The sequence below is a fragment of the Bidens hawaiensis genome, unplaced genomic scaffold, assembly GCF_021521415.1.
Source record: "Bidens hawaiensis isolate Kalapana, Puna unplaced genomic scaffold, B.hawaiensis_p1.1 tig00017455_1, whole genome shotgun sequence".
NCBI lineage: Eukaryota > Viridiplantae > Streptophyta > Magnoliopsida > Asterales > Asteraceae > Bidens > Bidens hawaiensis.
The window spans coordinates 464,957-481,593 of NW_027492639.1; the positions used below are offsets into that span (position 1 = coordinate 464,957).

At 39.1% G+C, this 16,637-nt stretch overlaps 1 protein-coding gene across 1 annotated transcript; it reads right to left on the reverse strand.

Moving 5' to 3' along the window:
- Window positions 1-8,503: 8,503 nt before the first annotated feature.
- Window positions 8,504-9,402, reverse strand: LOC143553938 (uncharacterized). Its single transcript, XM_077043819.1, has 2 exons — window positions 8,884-9,402; window positions 8,504-8,728 (listed from the first exon to the last, which is right to left on the reverse strand). The coding sequence occupies exons 1-2, from the start codon at window positions 9,400-9,402 to the stop codon at window positions 8,504-8,506; spliced, it is 744 nt and encodes a 247-aa protein (XP_076899934.1).
- Between the last annotated feature and the right edge of the window lie 7,235 nt (window positions 9,403-16,637).

A 16,637-nucleotide genomic window follows, 5' to 3' on the forward strand; every position in this document is an offset into this window, starting at 1 on the left:
ATCACTTGTAAGGCTAAGTGGCAAGCGAACCAACTAAAGTCCTTCATAACATCGAACCGTTTAATATTTGGATAATAGCGAGTCACTGTTGAGTAGTACTACTGGGTTTGACAAACCCCACCCAACTCTAAACTCGACTGGAGGTCGAGTGGGTGTAATTTTGGCTAACACATTTTCCATGGTCGTGGTAGACATGGTGGCAAGGCAATTGATAAACAGTCAGCTTGGTGTCGAACACTTAGTAATACTTGTTTTATTGGCTAGCTACCTATCGATATATAATTGACATAACATTATCTGGTAACGCAAACGCAAAACGCAAACACTTAAACGCAAACAGTTTCTTTATTTATATATGTGAACTCACCAACCCCGTGTTGACACTTTTAGTATGTTATTCACAGGTAGCCGAGGCGGGCGCGCGGTATAGGAACATGCATTCCATTGAACTCTAAGGCCCTGTTTGGTTGGATGAAATTCAAGGGATTTCAATGGAATTGGAATTTAAATTCCATTCCTTAGTGTGTTTGGTTGGATAAAAAAAGGATTTGGAATTGGAATTAATTCAAACCAATCACCCACTTGATGGAATTCAGATTCCTCCACTCAATGGAAGGATTTCAAGGGAATGTGTGTGAATACCAAAAATAACCCCCCCAGCCTCTACCAACTGACCCAAACCGTCACCACCACTAACACACACTCTGCTCGTCACCCGCTACCAACCAACTCAGTAGCTAGGTCACCCGTTGCAGCAGCCATTCTCGCCACCCAGTGAACACCGTCGCCATCAAATCTGCTGGCAAACGCCCATTGCAGACGTCACCGACAAATTCTCAGGCATCACCACCACCACCAATGAAATTGCAGCCACCTCCACCAAGGAAATTCCGGTGATGGATCTGTCACATAATTTCAGATCTATCACGTTTTTCGGAAATATATTCACGTGACAATCAATTATGAAAAGAGAGAAGAGAAAGAGATAGGTTGAAGTGAGAGAGGGGTAGGTGCGGGTGGCTGTGGGCGACGGTGGCGGCGGTTGTTGCCGGAGAAGGTGGCTGGCAACTTGAGAGATGAAGAGTGTATTGTGTAAGGTTGGTTAGTGTTAAGAATATAACATCGGTTATTTCTATTAATCTAAGGGCAAATGTGTCTTTTTTAGTTATTTTCCCATTCCAATTCCATTAACAAAGTTATAACCAAACACTTTAAGGATTTGCAAAGGGATTCTCTAAATTCCAATTCAAATTCCAAATCCTATCAAATTCCAATTCCAATTCCAAGACAATCCGTGAACCAAACGCCCCCTAACGTTTTTGCAAACTTGTTTTTAAACTGTTATTAATTGGGTTTTAAGTCGTCCTGCGTGACGCAACACTTGGTTTATGAATTTACGCTTCCGCACTTGTTTAAACATAAATGTTTCGTGGTTTGAAAATTTTATTTATGGTGTTTGATTATAACTTATGATTCAGATCCCGTTAGTTCACACCCTCTGACAGTAAAACTCCGTTAGTTGATTTTGAGGGTGTGACACATAACGAGTCCGAAAAGCGGTTTTGGTTATATCATCTTCATGCACGCGTAGTTGATGATAACCTGAACAAAGATCAATCTTCGAAAAACATGAGGCTCCTTGGAGTTGATCGAAAAGGTCGTCAATACGAGGCAAAGGATAACGATTCTTGATTGTGAGCTTGTTGAGCTCGCGGTAATCGATGCACATACGAAAAGATCCATCTTTCTTCTTGACAAAAAGCAAGGGTGCTCCCCATGGAGACGAACTAGGGCGAATGAACCCTTTGTTCGAAAGCTCTCGGAGCTGATTAGACAATTCTTGCATCTCAGAGGGTGAAAGACGATAAGGGGCCCTAGCATTCGGGATTGCACCAGGCACGATATCGATTCGAAATTCAACTTCACAAATAGGAGGAAGACCAGAAACATCATCGGGAAACACCTCGGGATACTAGCGAACAACAGGAATGTCTTCAATTTTCCGTTCCTTCTTTTCCACCACATAAGCTACAAATGCCACATACTTTTTGCGTAAGTACGTTTGGGCTTGGAAACAAGTAATAAGATTTAGGCTCGTGGGAGAAGGCCTTTCACCAGAGACACGAAGGAGTTGACCATCGGCAAGAGGGATACGAATGAACTTCTCAAAGCAAACAATTTCAAGACGATGAACAGATAACCAATCCATGCCTACTATGATGTTAAAACTTCCCAATTGCATAGGAATGAGATCTGTTGAAAACTTGTGGCCATTTAGATCTAACTTGCAATTTCGAATAGCCAAGTCAATTGATACAGATTTACCATCAGCTACCTCAACAGAATACGAGTTTCTAAGCTTTGATCGAGGTTTAGCAAGCAAAGGTTCAAATTCAAGAGACACGAAGCTCATATCGGCACCGGTATCAAATAAAATAGATGCGAAGTGGTCGTTTATGAGGAACGTACCGTTCACCACGTTTCCGCTTTGCTGAGCTTGGTTGGCGTTAATCATGAAAGCACGCCCACGGGGTATCTGGAGGAGCTTGAGCAGCTTGAATGGTTTGACCACCTTGTGGTGCAGGAGCAAAAATGGCGGGATGCGGCTGGACTTGAGCTTGATTAGCCAACAATGGTGGAACCTGAGGCTGGTAAGCTTGCTGGGTTTGGTACGTCTGAACCTGGTACAGCAGAGCTGGAGCAAGTTGAAGTGAGTTCACATTTGCGAGTCGTGGACACGCGTTGCGAAAGTGGTTAGGGTCACCACAATTATAGCAAGCTCGCATCTGGTTAATGGGTTGAACATACGGTGCAGGGCAAGGTTTAGGTGGAGCAAACCGTGGAAAAGCATTAAGCACAACAGTGGTTTGTCGGCAAACGACACTAAGGTGACCGAAACGGTTGTAACGGTTGCATTGGAGACAAACGGAAAAAGCGGGATGGTGACGTTGACAATTGTTGCACAACGGATGGGGTCTATTATACGATTTCTTATATGGTGGTTCAAGGTTAGGTTGGGGTTGAGGTGCGGTTTGTTGGGTTAGTGCGTAGTTCTTGCGCTTCTTGTCGTGATAGTTTGAGGAAGAGGCAGGCTTCGATGATTCAGGTTTGGATTCTTTGGTTTCAGAAGAAGGTTTTTCAACAGGTTTCTTTGAACCTTTCAATGTCAAAGTCCCAGCTTTAACATGATTACCGGTCAAGGTTGCAGCAAGATTGATCGCGTCTCCAAATTCCTTAGGAGCACTACTCAAGACTATATCTTGGATTTTTCTCGGTAATCCCCTAATGTACTTCTCTATGGCACACGAGGATGGAGTAACAAGGTGGGGTACCAGCATGCTGAGTTCGTTGAAACGAGAGGTGTAAGCTGAGTGCTCACCGCCCTCCTGTTTGAGGTTCCAGAACTCGGTCTCCAAATTCATGAGCTCATTTGGAGGGCAGAATTGTTTAGTCATCAAATCCTTAAATTTATTCCACGGCAAAGCCATGGAATTTTCGGCACCTCGGGTTGACTTTTCCTTAACCCACCAGGTAAGTGCCCCTTTTGCAAAGACACTTGAAGCAAAACGGGTTCGCTTGTCATCAGGACAATCAATGTGGAGGAATATGCTTTCCACTTTTTCGTACCACTGAAGTAGGGCAGTGGCACCTTGAGTCCCGTCAAACTCTGGAGGTTTGGCACTAGTGAAGGTCTTAAACGAACAGTGAGATACTTTAGGCTCGGACGAGGCGGGGTTGACGCTAGCAGTGACGTTTCGATGAATTTGGGTCATCATATCGGGAAGGACCGCGGTGAGTTGCTTAGTGATTTGGGCAGTCAACTTGCGACTCGAGGTTCCAGAAGAACGACGCTTAAAGTGACGGGAGGCCATTCTGCGAACAGTGATAACGAAAATCGTGAAACTCGGAATAGGGTATAAAATTTAAAGTTTGCTTAAAAATAAATAAATAAATAAAAATCATAATAATGATAATAAACATTGAGGGTCGGAGTCACGCGTCGCATGAAACATCATGACTTGCATGACATCCGTAGGAGTGTAACCGTATTCTGTTCACAAAGAGAAAATGGTCACGTTGAAAACTTAAGTTGTGATTCATATGGCGTTGAAGATGGTATGCTTTGGCCTAATAGGTTTCACGCCCTTTCCGAACTCTCCAGGTAAGCAACCGGGTCCCGCGTCTGATTGGGATTTATACGCATTGCTTATCCTTAGGTTCCAATAACCTTGGTGTCAAGAGTTTCGGAAAACAAGCACGTCCCCCTTCCAGTTACTACATACCCGCCATAACGAACCATCTTTAAGAAGAAGAAATATCGGAACACCACAATAAATATCGATTATTGAAAATGTTTGAAAAATCTTAGATTTTAGGCATAAGCCTTGGACTTGTGTGTGCTTTGTGTATATGAGGCGTAAATGAATTGACAATAAAATATTAAGCAAGTGCATTGAACAATCACATAAGGCCCACATAATTTCTAATCATGCAACCTAAACAATTAAACAAATAAACTATAACTATCTAGAACACTACGTCTAATGTCCTATCTTATAGTCACGGCTCTGATACCAGTCTGTAACACCCCGGCTTAAGCGGAAACCCCCGAGTGTGACGTGCATATTGCCCAAAACACATGTGACACTATTAAGTGACAATATTATCATTAATTCATTTAAATCTCAAGTACACAAGTAGTTCGAATAAACAATTACAATGGAAAGAAATAGAACGAACATCATCTTTGTTTATTATTTAAGTAACCTAAATTCTAGTGTCTTCATCCATGTTATCTTCTAATAATGGTACCTGTAACATATGTATAAAATAATGTCAACTAACTTAATAGTTGCTGAGTTCACACAGTTTGATATAAATACATAAAAACCATACAATTCCATGAGACAAGTGTAATAATCGCGCAAGTAAGTTCCTTTCCAGTTGGGATTGTACACCAACGTACTCGGATAATGAGGCCCTTTTTCCACTCATAACAACAAGGTCTTGAGCGCAAAGGGGGGCGCATTGTCATACTTATTGAGGAAACCATGAGCAAGTAAATTCGAGCAAGTAATCAAGTAAACACACAAGTCCATGTAATGAATTGTAGTTTGTAAATGAAATAGTAATTACTTGAGTTTATAAGATACATATGCTACCCCCAAAAATATAAAAGAGTAAAAAGGGGGTGTGGGAAACTCACCTTTGAAATTGAGAAATAACTTAGAATAATAAGAGAAGATGTGTTAAAGGAACCGAAGCGATCAAACCTCACAAACTATATATAAAAGAAAGAAAGTACAAATGTAAACGATAACTAGTGGGATTATAGAAATTAAATTGATATAGTTTTATGTTAGAGATTATGAATTAACTTAGTATATTTTAAGGTATTTTACAATATAATATAATATCTATTTTTTAATATTTAACGGATTTTAACGGTTTATGATTATATTTTAAACTTTTTAATATGTTAGATATTGGAAGTTTATAAAGTTTATCAAAGAAAACTATTGATTTTAACGTAATTTTAACCTATTAGCGTTAAAAGTTAACAGATGATATAAATTAAATAATATAATATATAAAAGTTGGTGTTTAGGTGAAAAATAATTTATAAAAGTTTTTATCTAACTTAAAGTAATTTTATTTGATTTTTAATAATGTTTTTATTAATTTTAGTTCATTTTATATAATAAATAAGAGGTTTAAAAATTTAATACAAAAAAGGTGTACTAACCCGGGTTCGAAACCGGGTCCTCAAATTCACAATGTGCAGACCCAACCACTGGACCAGCTCTAATACTTGTTTTATTACTGAAAAATAATATATATAAACAATATTTAAAACTTCATCTTCTACACTAATAAACCCTAGGATTCAATTTACTTAAACCGTTCCATGTTTGTTAATTTAAAGTTAGGGGTTTTGTTTTTAGACTCAAAATGATTGAAAACCAAATAATACTTACTTGATTTGGTGTCGGAATGGTGGTGAACGGATTTTGGCCGGAATACGAACTTGGACGGATGATTTGATTAATATAAAGAGCATGTTTGTGTGAATTGATGTTGGTAACAATTTTAGTTGGTGTTATGCGTCGTATTTATAATGCTAATTGGAGCGTAGGATGAGTAATTGGTCGTTTAATGATTTTGACCGGAATCCGACGGTTACCCGGATTATAATCCGCCAATTAAGTTGTTATTATATGTTAACTAATGTGATTACGGACCTAGGTTAGTGGAGAAACGCATTGATGTAAATTAATTTGGTCAAAGAGCAAGTTTAACGGGGTTAATAGGTTGCCGGAATGTTTGCGTCATCACCACCGGAAGTCGGCCGGAAAAATGGGAAAAAGGGGCTGGGGGGTTGGGAAGATGTTAATATTAATATTATATTTTAAATATATTTACACTTATAACCCCTGACTTTATTAATATATATAGATTAGATTAAAACTTTATTTACACAATGATCCTTGAACTTTCAAATATTATAAACTTGATATAATTTTTGTATCTTTAGATTATTTGTATAATATACCCGCATAGTTTAGAGATTAATTATTTATTAACTTAAATCCCAGAGTTTCGTTATGTGAATCGAATGGATATAAAAATGAACGAATAATAAATATAAATCGTCGTAATTAATATTAAATGATAAACGACAAATAAGAATACATTGAAATGACACAACGGGTCGGTTTAACGGATACAAATACATTTACGAATACGAATAAAAATCGACAAATGTCACAGCATTCCCTACTTTTGAGAATTTCGTCCCGAAATTAAGTAGAAGAATCCGTGTCAAAAAGATGAGGATACTTAGTTCACATTTGGTCTTCCCGATCCCAAGTGAATTCAGCGCCACATTTGGATTCCCAATGAACCTTTACCAAAGGTATACGGCTAGGTTTGGTTTCCTTGTCCTTGCGATCCATGATTTCCACTGATTTCTCAACAAAGCGCATTGTTTCATCAACTTGCACTTCATCGAGTGGTATGTGGAGATTTCCCTCAGCTAGACATTTCTTTAGATTAGAGACATGAAACGTTGGATGAACGTTCGAAAGTTCTTGATGAAGCTCGAGAGTATAAGCCACACTTCCGACACGTTCGAGAATCTTAAAAGGTCCAACAAATCGAGGAGATATCTTTCCTTTCTTGCCAAAACGAACAACACCTTTCCAAGGGGATACCTTGAGAAGAACACGGTCACGATAAAGGGCCCTAGCAATCGGGGTTGCACCAGGAACGAGATCGATTCGAAATTCAACTTCACGAATAGAAGGAAGACCATAAACATCATCAGGAAACACCTCGGGATACTCGCGAACAACAGGAATGTCTTTAATTTTCCGTTCCTTCTTTTCCACTGCATGAGCTACAAATGCCACATACTTTTTGCGTAAGTACGTTTGGGCTTGGAAACAAGTAATAAGATTTAGGCTCGGGGGAGAAGGCCTTTCACCAGAGACACGAAGGAGTTGACCATCGGCAAGCGGGATACGAATGAACTTCTCGAAGCAAACAATTTCAGCACGATGAACAAATAACCAATCCATGCCTACTATGATGTCAAAACTTCCCAATTGCATAGGAATGAGATCGATTGAAAATTTGTGGCCATTTAAATCTAACTTGCAATTTTTGAATAACCGAGTCAACTGATACAGATTTACCATTAGCTACCTCAACAGAATACGAGTTTCTAAGCTTAGATCGAGGTTTAGCAAGCAAAGGTTCAAATTCAAGAGAGAAGAAGCTCATATCGGCACCGGTATCAAATAAAATAGATGCGAAGTGGTCGTTTACGAGGAACGTACTGTTCACCACGTCGCTGCTTTGCTGAGCTTGGTTGGCGTTAATCATGAAAGCACGCCCACGGGTATCTGGAGGAGCTTGAGCAGCTTGAACGGTTTGACCATATTGTGGTGCAGGAGTAGGCAATTTCATTAAACACTTCTTGACTTCTAACAATGCTTGTTTAGCTTCTACGGTCCATTTAAAATACGCTTTCTTTAAACAATTTTTCAGAGTTGACACAAAGGGAAAATACATAGCCGCGTGATTGGCTAAAAATCTGTTCAGAGCAACAAGCCTTCTGATAAGCGTTTGCACTTCCTTGAGGGAGGAAGGTGAGGGCATGCGGGCAACTGCCTTGTCCTTGTCCGGATTTGCCTTAAAACCCGCGCTCGTGACGATCACGCCTAAGAATTTTCCTTCCTCCATCCCAAAAGAACACTTCCTAGGATTAAGCTTCATATTGATCTTCCTCAGAGTATCAAATGTTTCCTCAATTTTTCTTAACATCTGATCTTCTTCAATGCTTTTTATAACCAAATCGTCCATGTATACTTCTAAATTTCGCTCGATTTTATTTTTAAAGGCTTCGTCTATCAAACGTTGATACGCAGCACCCACGTGTTTTTAATCAAAAGGGCATCATTTTGTAAAAAAATGTGCCATGATCAGTGCGGAATGTTGTTTAATCCTCAGCACCTGCCACCATGCGGATCTGATGATAGCCTTTGTAGGCATCAATGAAACATTTGAACTTGAACGGAACTACCGCATCACCTTCAAGCTCAATTTCGGGCAACGGATAACAATCCTTTTGGAATGCTTTGTTTAGATCCTTGAAATCAATACACATCCGCCATGTTTCGTTATTCTTGGGAACGATGACCGGATTGGCAACCCAAGTTTGATACTGGATTTCACGGATCATTCCAACATTCAGTTCATCTTAGACTTATTCATTAATGGCCTTGGTTTGCTCAGGACCCATCTTGCGCTTCTTCTGGACGATTGGAGTGAAGATTGGATTTACCCGTAGCTTGTGATCCGCAATCTTCCGCGGGACACCAGTAATGTCTGCGGTTTCCAAGCAAAAATGTCCATGTTCTTTGTTAACAAGTGCTTTAGAAACGTCCTCACTATTTCAGAGATAGCGGGTCCAATCGTGATTGTTTGATCTGGAAATTTCTTGTTTAACACCCACTTATCTGGTTCAGTTCTCTCAATTTGCTTAGGAATTTTGCTTGCCTTTGAACTCTCTGTTGTGAAACAATGCATGTTGATGCAAATAATTTCTATTCCAATTCGGGTTGAAACTCCAACCGTACCATGAGCTGTTGAAGGATGAGCATTGAAGTCACCAATTGCTTCACGCCCCAAAATAATATCATGTTTTGACTTAGCTAGTAGCACCAAGAATTCCACATCTTCAGTTCTGGAGTGAATTCCATCACTAAGCGTAACCGGGAAAGAAATCACCCCTCGCGGGTGCATAATTTCATAACCAAAACCAGAAACTGGTGCATGAATAGGTTTTAATCTTGCCTTGTCTTCTTCATCAAACTGCTCAAAAGATTGCTCATACATTATGTCAGATGTGCTTCCGGTATCAAAGAAGACGTATTGTGAGCGATAATGACCAATCAGAGCGGTTATTATCAGAGGGTTTTTATTTCATGGACCCCTTTTGACCCGCGGGAAAATTATGGGTTTATTTTTCCACTCTTCATCATCAATCTATTGTCTCTTATAACCACTAACCCATCCGCCTTAAATCATGTGAGCATTCAGATCTTTAACTTGTTTATTGGGTGGACCAGGATTGGCTTGCGCGGGTGTTTGTTGTTCCTTTGCCTTACACTTTTAACCAATTGTTCCAACTTCCCAGATTTAACTGCTGCCTCAATCTCGTTCTTCAAAGTAACGCAGTCATCTGTTTTGTGACTAATATCGTCATGGTACGCACAATGTTTCTTAGGGTTGAAGAATGCTCGTTTTGTCATCGGCTGAGGTTTCCTGAAGTGTACATTCTTTGTGGTTAAAATTACAGAGAGAGTCTTCGTTAAAATTTCAGAGGGAGTCTTCATTACTGGAGTCCAATTGTTGGTATTGTGCGTTGAAGCACTTGCTTTGATCTTATTGCCAATCAGTGACCTTTCATCAAACTGTTTGGATGTTTCCGCGGAAGACTGTAGTCTTGACCAGATTGATCCTTTAGCTTGTCTGTTTGTGTAACATCCCGAAATTTCCAAAATAATATTAATTATATTATTTAATAATAGAGGGAAAGTTTACTCAGGTTATCGGGAAATAATTAAATAGAGTAGGAGTTGGTATGGGTCGGGCTAGTGTTGGTTAATGGATATAGGTTACCATTGAGTCTGCGGTCGAGTTGGCGGAGGTGGTTTATGATGATCTGGAGGTGGATGATGTGGAAGTGGAAGATGAGGAAGAAGGGAAAGGAACCAAAAGAGCTGGGGATGTCGTGGAGCGTGCAGGAAGAAAGACACGGAAGATGGCAGAAAAGGAAGCATGTAAGGTGTGCGGGAAGATGCACTTGGTGGAATGCAAGGCTGGCCCAAATCAGTGCTACCGATGTGGGAGGAAGGGGCACATCTCCCGTGAATGCACCGAGGACCAGAAGTGTTACAAGTGTGGTAAGTCAGGTCATATAGCTAGAGATTGCAAGGAAGTTGTGGCGGTGGAGGGAAGAAGGGGAGACGCATGAGAGGAAGATTTATCGGTCACGGAGAAGGTTGCGAAAGAATAAGTGGCTAGTCACAGTTGTTTTATGTTAGTGTTTTATGTTACAGTATGAACCTATGTTTGTCTAACAAGCTTGGATGATTTCCTTCTTATGTTTGATTTTATGAATGGGTTGTGTTTTCTTGTGATTCTATATGAATGACTTTGAATTATCTTGAATGCATGTTGGTTATGATAAATAGTTGTGTAGTGGTAAAGCGTTGCCTCAGGAGTTAGCGTTATTATATAAAACAAGGTTCCTCGGGAAGATGAGACTTGGTACATCGAGGGCCTCATGGACAAGCTACCTTAATAGCTAAAACACATGATCACCGCTCGATGACTACAAGTCAGGAGTAAGACGGATAACCCAGAAAGAAAAGGCGATCCAGTAAAGTGTGTGAATATAAGAAGTGTTCCTTTTACAAGGAATAAGTTAGGTTTCGGGGACGAAACCTCTTTAAGGAGGGAAGACTTGTAACATCCCAAAATTTCCAAAATAATATTAATTATATTATTTAATAATAGAGGGAAAGTTTACTCGGGTTATCGGGAAATAATTAAATAGAGTAGGAGTTGGTATGGGTCGGGCAAGTGTTGGTTAATGGATATAGGTTATGGACCTGGGTCATGAAGGAAAGAAGGATGAGACCATGGGCTTAAGCCCATGATCCATAATTATATAAACCTTAAATCACCATTTATCCTTCATTTCTCATATTCCATACACCACCAAAACACACACTTAGATCTCTCTCATCCTACTCTCTCTCTCTCTCTCTCTCTAAGCCGAAACCTAGAAGAAGAAGACGGAGAATCAGTTTACGACCCAAGGTAATGATAGTATTATGTTGTATGAACTCAACCCCGTTAGATTTAGTCACGAAACGACGAGCCAACACCGTTAAACCGTTGAAGTCACAAGATCCGGGTGGAATCGGGTATAAACCGAACCTAAGATGAGCTTAGGGATCACCCTAGCTCAGATCTGGATCGAACGGGACGAAAAACGGTGAAAACGGTGGTGAAACAGCTGAAATCTCGTTTTTCCGGCGAGATCCCGGATTTCCGGCGATGACGACACTGGAAATGTTGTACGAGGTTAAGAGAATGTCAGAGAACATTCTGACATTCCCTGACCTAAACCTAGTTCACTAACGGATACTTAACGAACTAGAAGGTAATTCGTTATGTGATTCGCCAAGGGGAGATAAAGAAGCAGACTCAATTCGTTAAGTAGTTCGTTAAGGAAGAACTAACGAATGAGCCCCAGTTTGTTAAGGGTTTAGTTCGTTAAGGGTTCAGTTCGTTAAGGGACCAGTTCGTTATAAAGGTCCAACTCGTTATGGAAGATAACGAACCAGCTAACGAATTAGAATAACGAATTGCATGATGTTCAGATAACGAATCAGATGCTGATTAGATAACGAATTAGTTAACAAACCAGATCACTTAAGACAACGAATTGGTTAACGAATTACGCTTAATTCGTATAAAGAATGAGATGGTGAATAAAATAATAATTTCAAATCCTAGTGGAAAACGTGATAAGACAGTTAATAGAAATAAAATTTTTCCAAGCTGACCTGGCAGCTCGACCCCAGCCAGGGGCTCTGCCCCTTGGACCCTGCTAGGGGCGCTGCCCCCGAACCCCCGTTCATTGTGGGTTGTAAATAGATTAGAAACGTGATATGGATAGTAATAGTTAATTGATATGTGTAATTGTTATACAGTTAGTTAGTCACGCTCAGCTAAGGAAGGAGTAACTGTTAACCGAGTTCAGGTGAGTCTCTAGCCTCATTTCCTTGTTATGTTTTCGGGGCTGTGTACATACTCGATGTGAAGTGTGAATACACTTACCTTAAGTGGTAAGTGTATGCTATAGATGTTATACGAGGTAGCTATTATATAATGTTTGTCGGTACGTGAACGATCTTCAGATATTGCACGTATCGCCAAGGATAGTGAGTGCCAAGTGGTTCTTAGTGTGTATGAATGCTATGATGTGACTTGCTTATTATGTAAATGATATGAAGCGTGTTGTAGACAAGTAGAGGTAGAGTGTGTTAGAAGTGGCAAGAGTCTAGTAAGAGTGTTAGAGGCATGACGATAGTACGTGGTAGGGTAAGCCTAAACGTGACTACGTTATTAAAGTGGCAAAGTGGCATAACGTTATACGTTATTAAAGTGGCAAAGTGGCAAAGTGGTAGGTGTAAATAAGAGGCTAAGTGGTAAGGTGAGTAGGTTAGATAGTGGACTACGTGTCTTCGGATACGTATATGTTGTATGTAGTGGTTGTATGACAAGTTGCTTGATGAACTAGAACTCACTCAGCGTAGCTGACTTTTAGTATGCACGCAGGTGATCAGACCAAAGAACTAGCATGAGGATGACACATGGCATGGATTGAACGGCTGGCATCTGAAGATAGAAGAAAAGATGTTTTAAATATAATGTTTTGGGTTATGGTATCAAAGAAAAGATTTAATATTTTGTAACGAATGATTGGTATTTATATTCCGCGTAAAGTTTTTAATTAACTCTGATTTGTAAGAACTGTGTTTATGAGTAAATCCGACGCTAAAGTAAGGCACCAGGATTTCGGGCCTTACAGTTTGCCCGCGGATTTTGAAATTCTACTTTTGGAATATGTTTTAGGCTATCGGACCCAAAGGTCTATTTAGTTCTTGCAAAAAGTTTCGCGGCAGACATTATATTATCCTAGGTTTTAGGAATTACGTCTCTACCAGTTAAGGTGCGGATCAAGGCACTACTCCGCACATTCTTGTGGAATGCTCCTCACAACATGTCTTCACTGATCCCACCGATGTTCAGTCTTTCGTCATTAAACCGGGATATAAAGTCTTCAATAGACTCGTTATCACGTCAGATGACGTCTAAAATTTCTGAAGTTTCACGGGTGTGCTACTTTTGTTGACTGAAGTGCTGAGAGAATTTAGCCAACAAGTCATCCCAACTCTTGATTTTCCCGTTAGGTAACTTTTCAAACCATTCGTGTGATAGTGTGATACCCGACAAAATAAAAAGTATTATTATAGTTCATAAACGAGATTAAGACATGTTTAGGTTGTATTGAGTGAAGACTAAGACCCAAAAGTTAAATATAGTATTTTAAGCTAAGAATTAAGTGAATATATACATTGTAAAATATGTGAGAACTGAGACGGAATAAAGAAATACCTGTGATAAATAACGGAGAAACGAAAATTTTCGGTTAAACGTGTGAAAATTCAACCGGACTTTCGAGAAAGTGTCCAGGGGTGAATCCATCTGAATATTTTAGAGGGTCGAAAACCGAGAACGCAGGCAAAAACGTGGCTCAATTCTGAGTTATAACGAAGCGGGGAAATGCAAATTCTTTTTTTGGAACACGATTGTTAAAGCACATGTATCGATGAGCATGTAAAAGTTCATATTATCTCTGTATTCGAGGTTTAGCATTTAGATAAAATAAATCAAATAGACACCATAAGTTTGGATGATTTGTTTTTGGGAAAAACAACACTAGTTTTATTAAGTTCGGAATAACACGGAACCGACATTGGGTAACAATCGTCAATAACTTATTAACGGGAATAATAAGTTAACGAGACAAATTTAAGTCGATAACGGAATAAGAATAAGAATTTTGACAAAATGTATTTGGAAAATACAACGTCACTCGAAGTAGCAGGATCGTTGGAGCGAGAAACCGAAACGCGATCAAAAAACTCGTTTAAAACCGGCACCTATATAAGGAGGGTTACCCCACCATTCACTCATTATTAACACATGTTTCTGCACTATTAGAGAGAGAGGGTAGAGAGAGGCTAAAGGATTCCGGCAAGGTGGCCGGCGGCCGGCGGTGGTCCGGCGGTGGTTCGTGGTGGCCATTGGTGGTCCGACGCGGTGGTCCGGTGGCGGAATCTCGTCTTCTACCTGGAACCATATTTCAACGTCCCGAACGCGATGGTAAGCTCCGTTTTTCCTAAATCTGAGCTTAAGTTCGTTAAAAACCCGTTTTAACATCTGGACAGATTGCATTAGTCTTGCATGTCCGCAAAGATCGGTCTATAAATAAAGATCTCACGATCCGATCATCTTGATATTCTTACAGAGGGTTAATAACCCATAAATAATTATTTTGAACGGTGGAGAGGAGGATCGGAGTTGCTTAAGCTGGGTTTCTTAACCCGTTTTAGTGTTCAGCTCGCTGGGCGGACTTTGAAAACACAGCTCTGAAGAAATGCAGATTCCCGGAGATCTGACCATCGGATCGAGCTGAAATTTTCGGTGAACCTTACTAACATATAGATCGTGGATTACACCTAAGGGATCAATGATCATATGGTTTGATGGTGAGTTATAAGCTTCATAAGTTACTAGTCAGATTATAGAACGAAAATAGTTTCTTAATCGAGTTGCATGTAGGTTTTGAGGTGTCGTATGGACGATCCGAGACCAGAGAAACGTTCGTGACGCAAAAACGAACGCGTTGATATATCCTGATCGCATTGCATGTGGGTTTTTATCCGATTTCTAGACTCGAACCATACGCGAGGATGTATATCTATTATATATTTAAGTGTTGGAAAAGATAGATGACTAGAGATTAGTATAAAAATTTGTTATCGGAAATGTTATTGGAAATAACATGGACAATGAAAATCTTGTTAATAATCATTAGAAAACCGTTAGTAAATATCGAGTGTTAAAAACGGTACAATCGAAACTTGGACGATTTCGTGTAAATTTATGATATAAAGTTATATATACGATATTTTGATAAAAATATTTTATTCGGATAATCGGTAAATAAAAGAATATTATATTTTACAATATATATATATATATATTTGTTGTTAAATAACGTCCATGTTTAGTTTCAAGAATTTAGTTCTGCAACGATTGTTGGAACTAAGTTGTTTGTATTATATAACATTTTGAAACATTCGATTCGGGTACAATTTTCTAAAACAATAAAAGTTCATAATTTAATAATTCACTTATTATAAATGAAACACGTGAGGATAAACGAGTTAAGTTAGGATTCGTTCTTATCTGTATATGTGTTTATGTGTTAATATATTTTGTATTAAACATAGGAATCTAGTTATCGTTGGATGACTATTATTAAGATCTAGCATCAACTGGTTGTCTGTCATCTCGCATGGGTTAATTGTGCCGAAACAAAGGTGAGTTTCTCAGAAATCCACATCATTTTAAATGTTTTAAATGATTTATAATTTTTTTTGTGGGGGGGGGGGGGGGTAACACGTTTATGTCAAAACACATTTTTATCTTAACAATTGTGATATTGTAATGGCTTTAAATTTGACCAACGTTGGCTAACGTGTTCGGGCTGACTAGAACAAATATTGACAGAATTAGTGATTACCGCAGTCTTATAATCACTTACTGTAAAAAGGCATAGAAATATTGATAGATCTATCGGGTGACGCCCTGCCTACTCACCAGTCGCGCTGGTTAAATGTTTGGAAAAAATATTTTGAATGATTGTACGCTTTGATTATAGGTTTAGTAGCATTACATTTGTTATATTCCTTACTAGTCTATAACTATCACAAATTGTTGAAGAATAAAATGTTATATTTTGAGAACTATCGTTGCGAGGTGAAAGGAGTCCATTTGGTTTGTCGTTGAGGCGACTATATGATTTTTATAAACAGCTTTCGTGTAAGTTGGCCTTGGTCCAGTGGGGTCAAGGTAAAATATTAACTTTGATCCAGTATGGACAAAATAGTTTTGAGACAATGGGACTTCGTGTAATTACTGGTTTTCTATTGACAAAGAAAAAGTGTGTTAAAACGACACTTTCGTTAAGCGAAAGGGGTCTGATGGATTTCAAGAGACAAAGATTGGTTTTGATGTGACTTTTGGCTTCATGCCGATAAGGAAGAATTAATATTTTAACAAATGAATTTTTGCTTTTAAATATTATTACAACTGTAAGTCGTTAAATGCTATTTTTGCTATTTCAACGAACGTTGACTTTGGGCCATATGGGGAAGAGTAGTATTTATGAAACCATGAAAAGCTTTGTTTCAAAATTTAGT

What these genes read in the sequence shown, in the direction of transcription:
- LOC143553938 (XM_077043819.1), bottom strand. Translation starts at nt 9,402, where the DNA reads ATGTATGAGCAATCTTTTGAGCAGTTTGATGAAGAAGACAAGGCAAGA. An exon ending in GGAAACCGCAGACATTACTG is followed by an intron (nt 8,729 to 8,883) that starts GTGTCCCGCGGA and finishes CGTGAAATCCAG; the next exon opens with TATCAAACTTGGGTTGCCAA.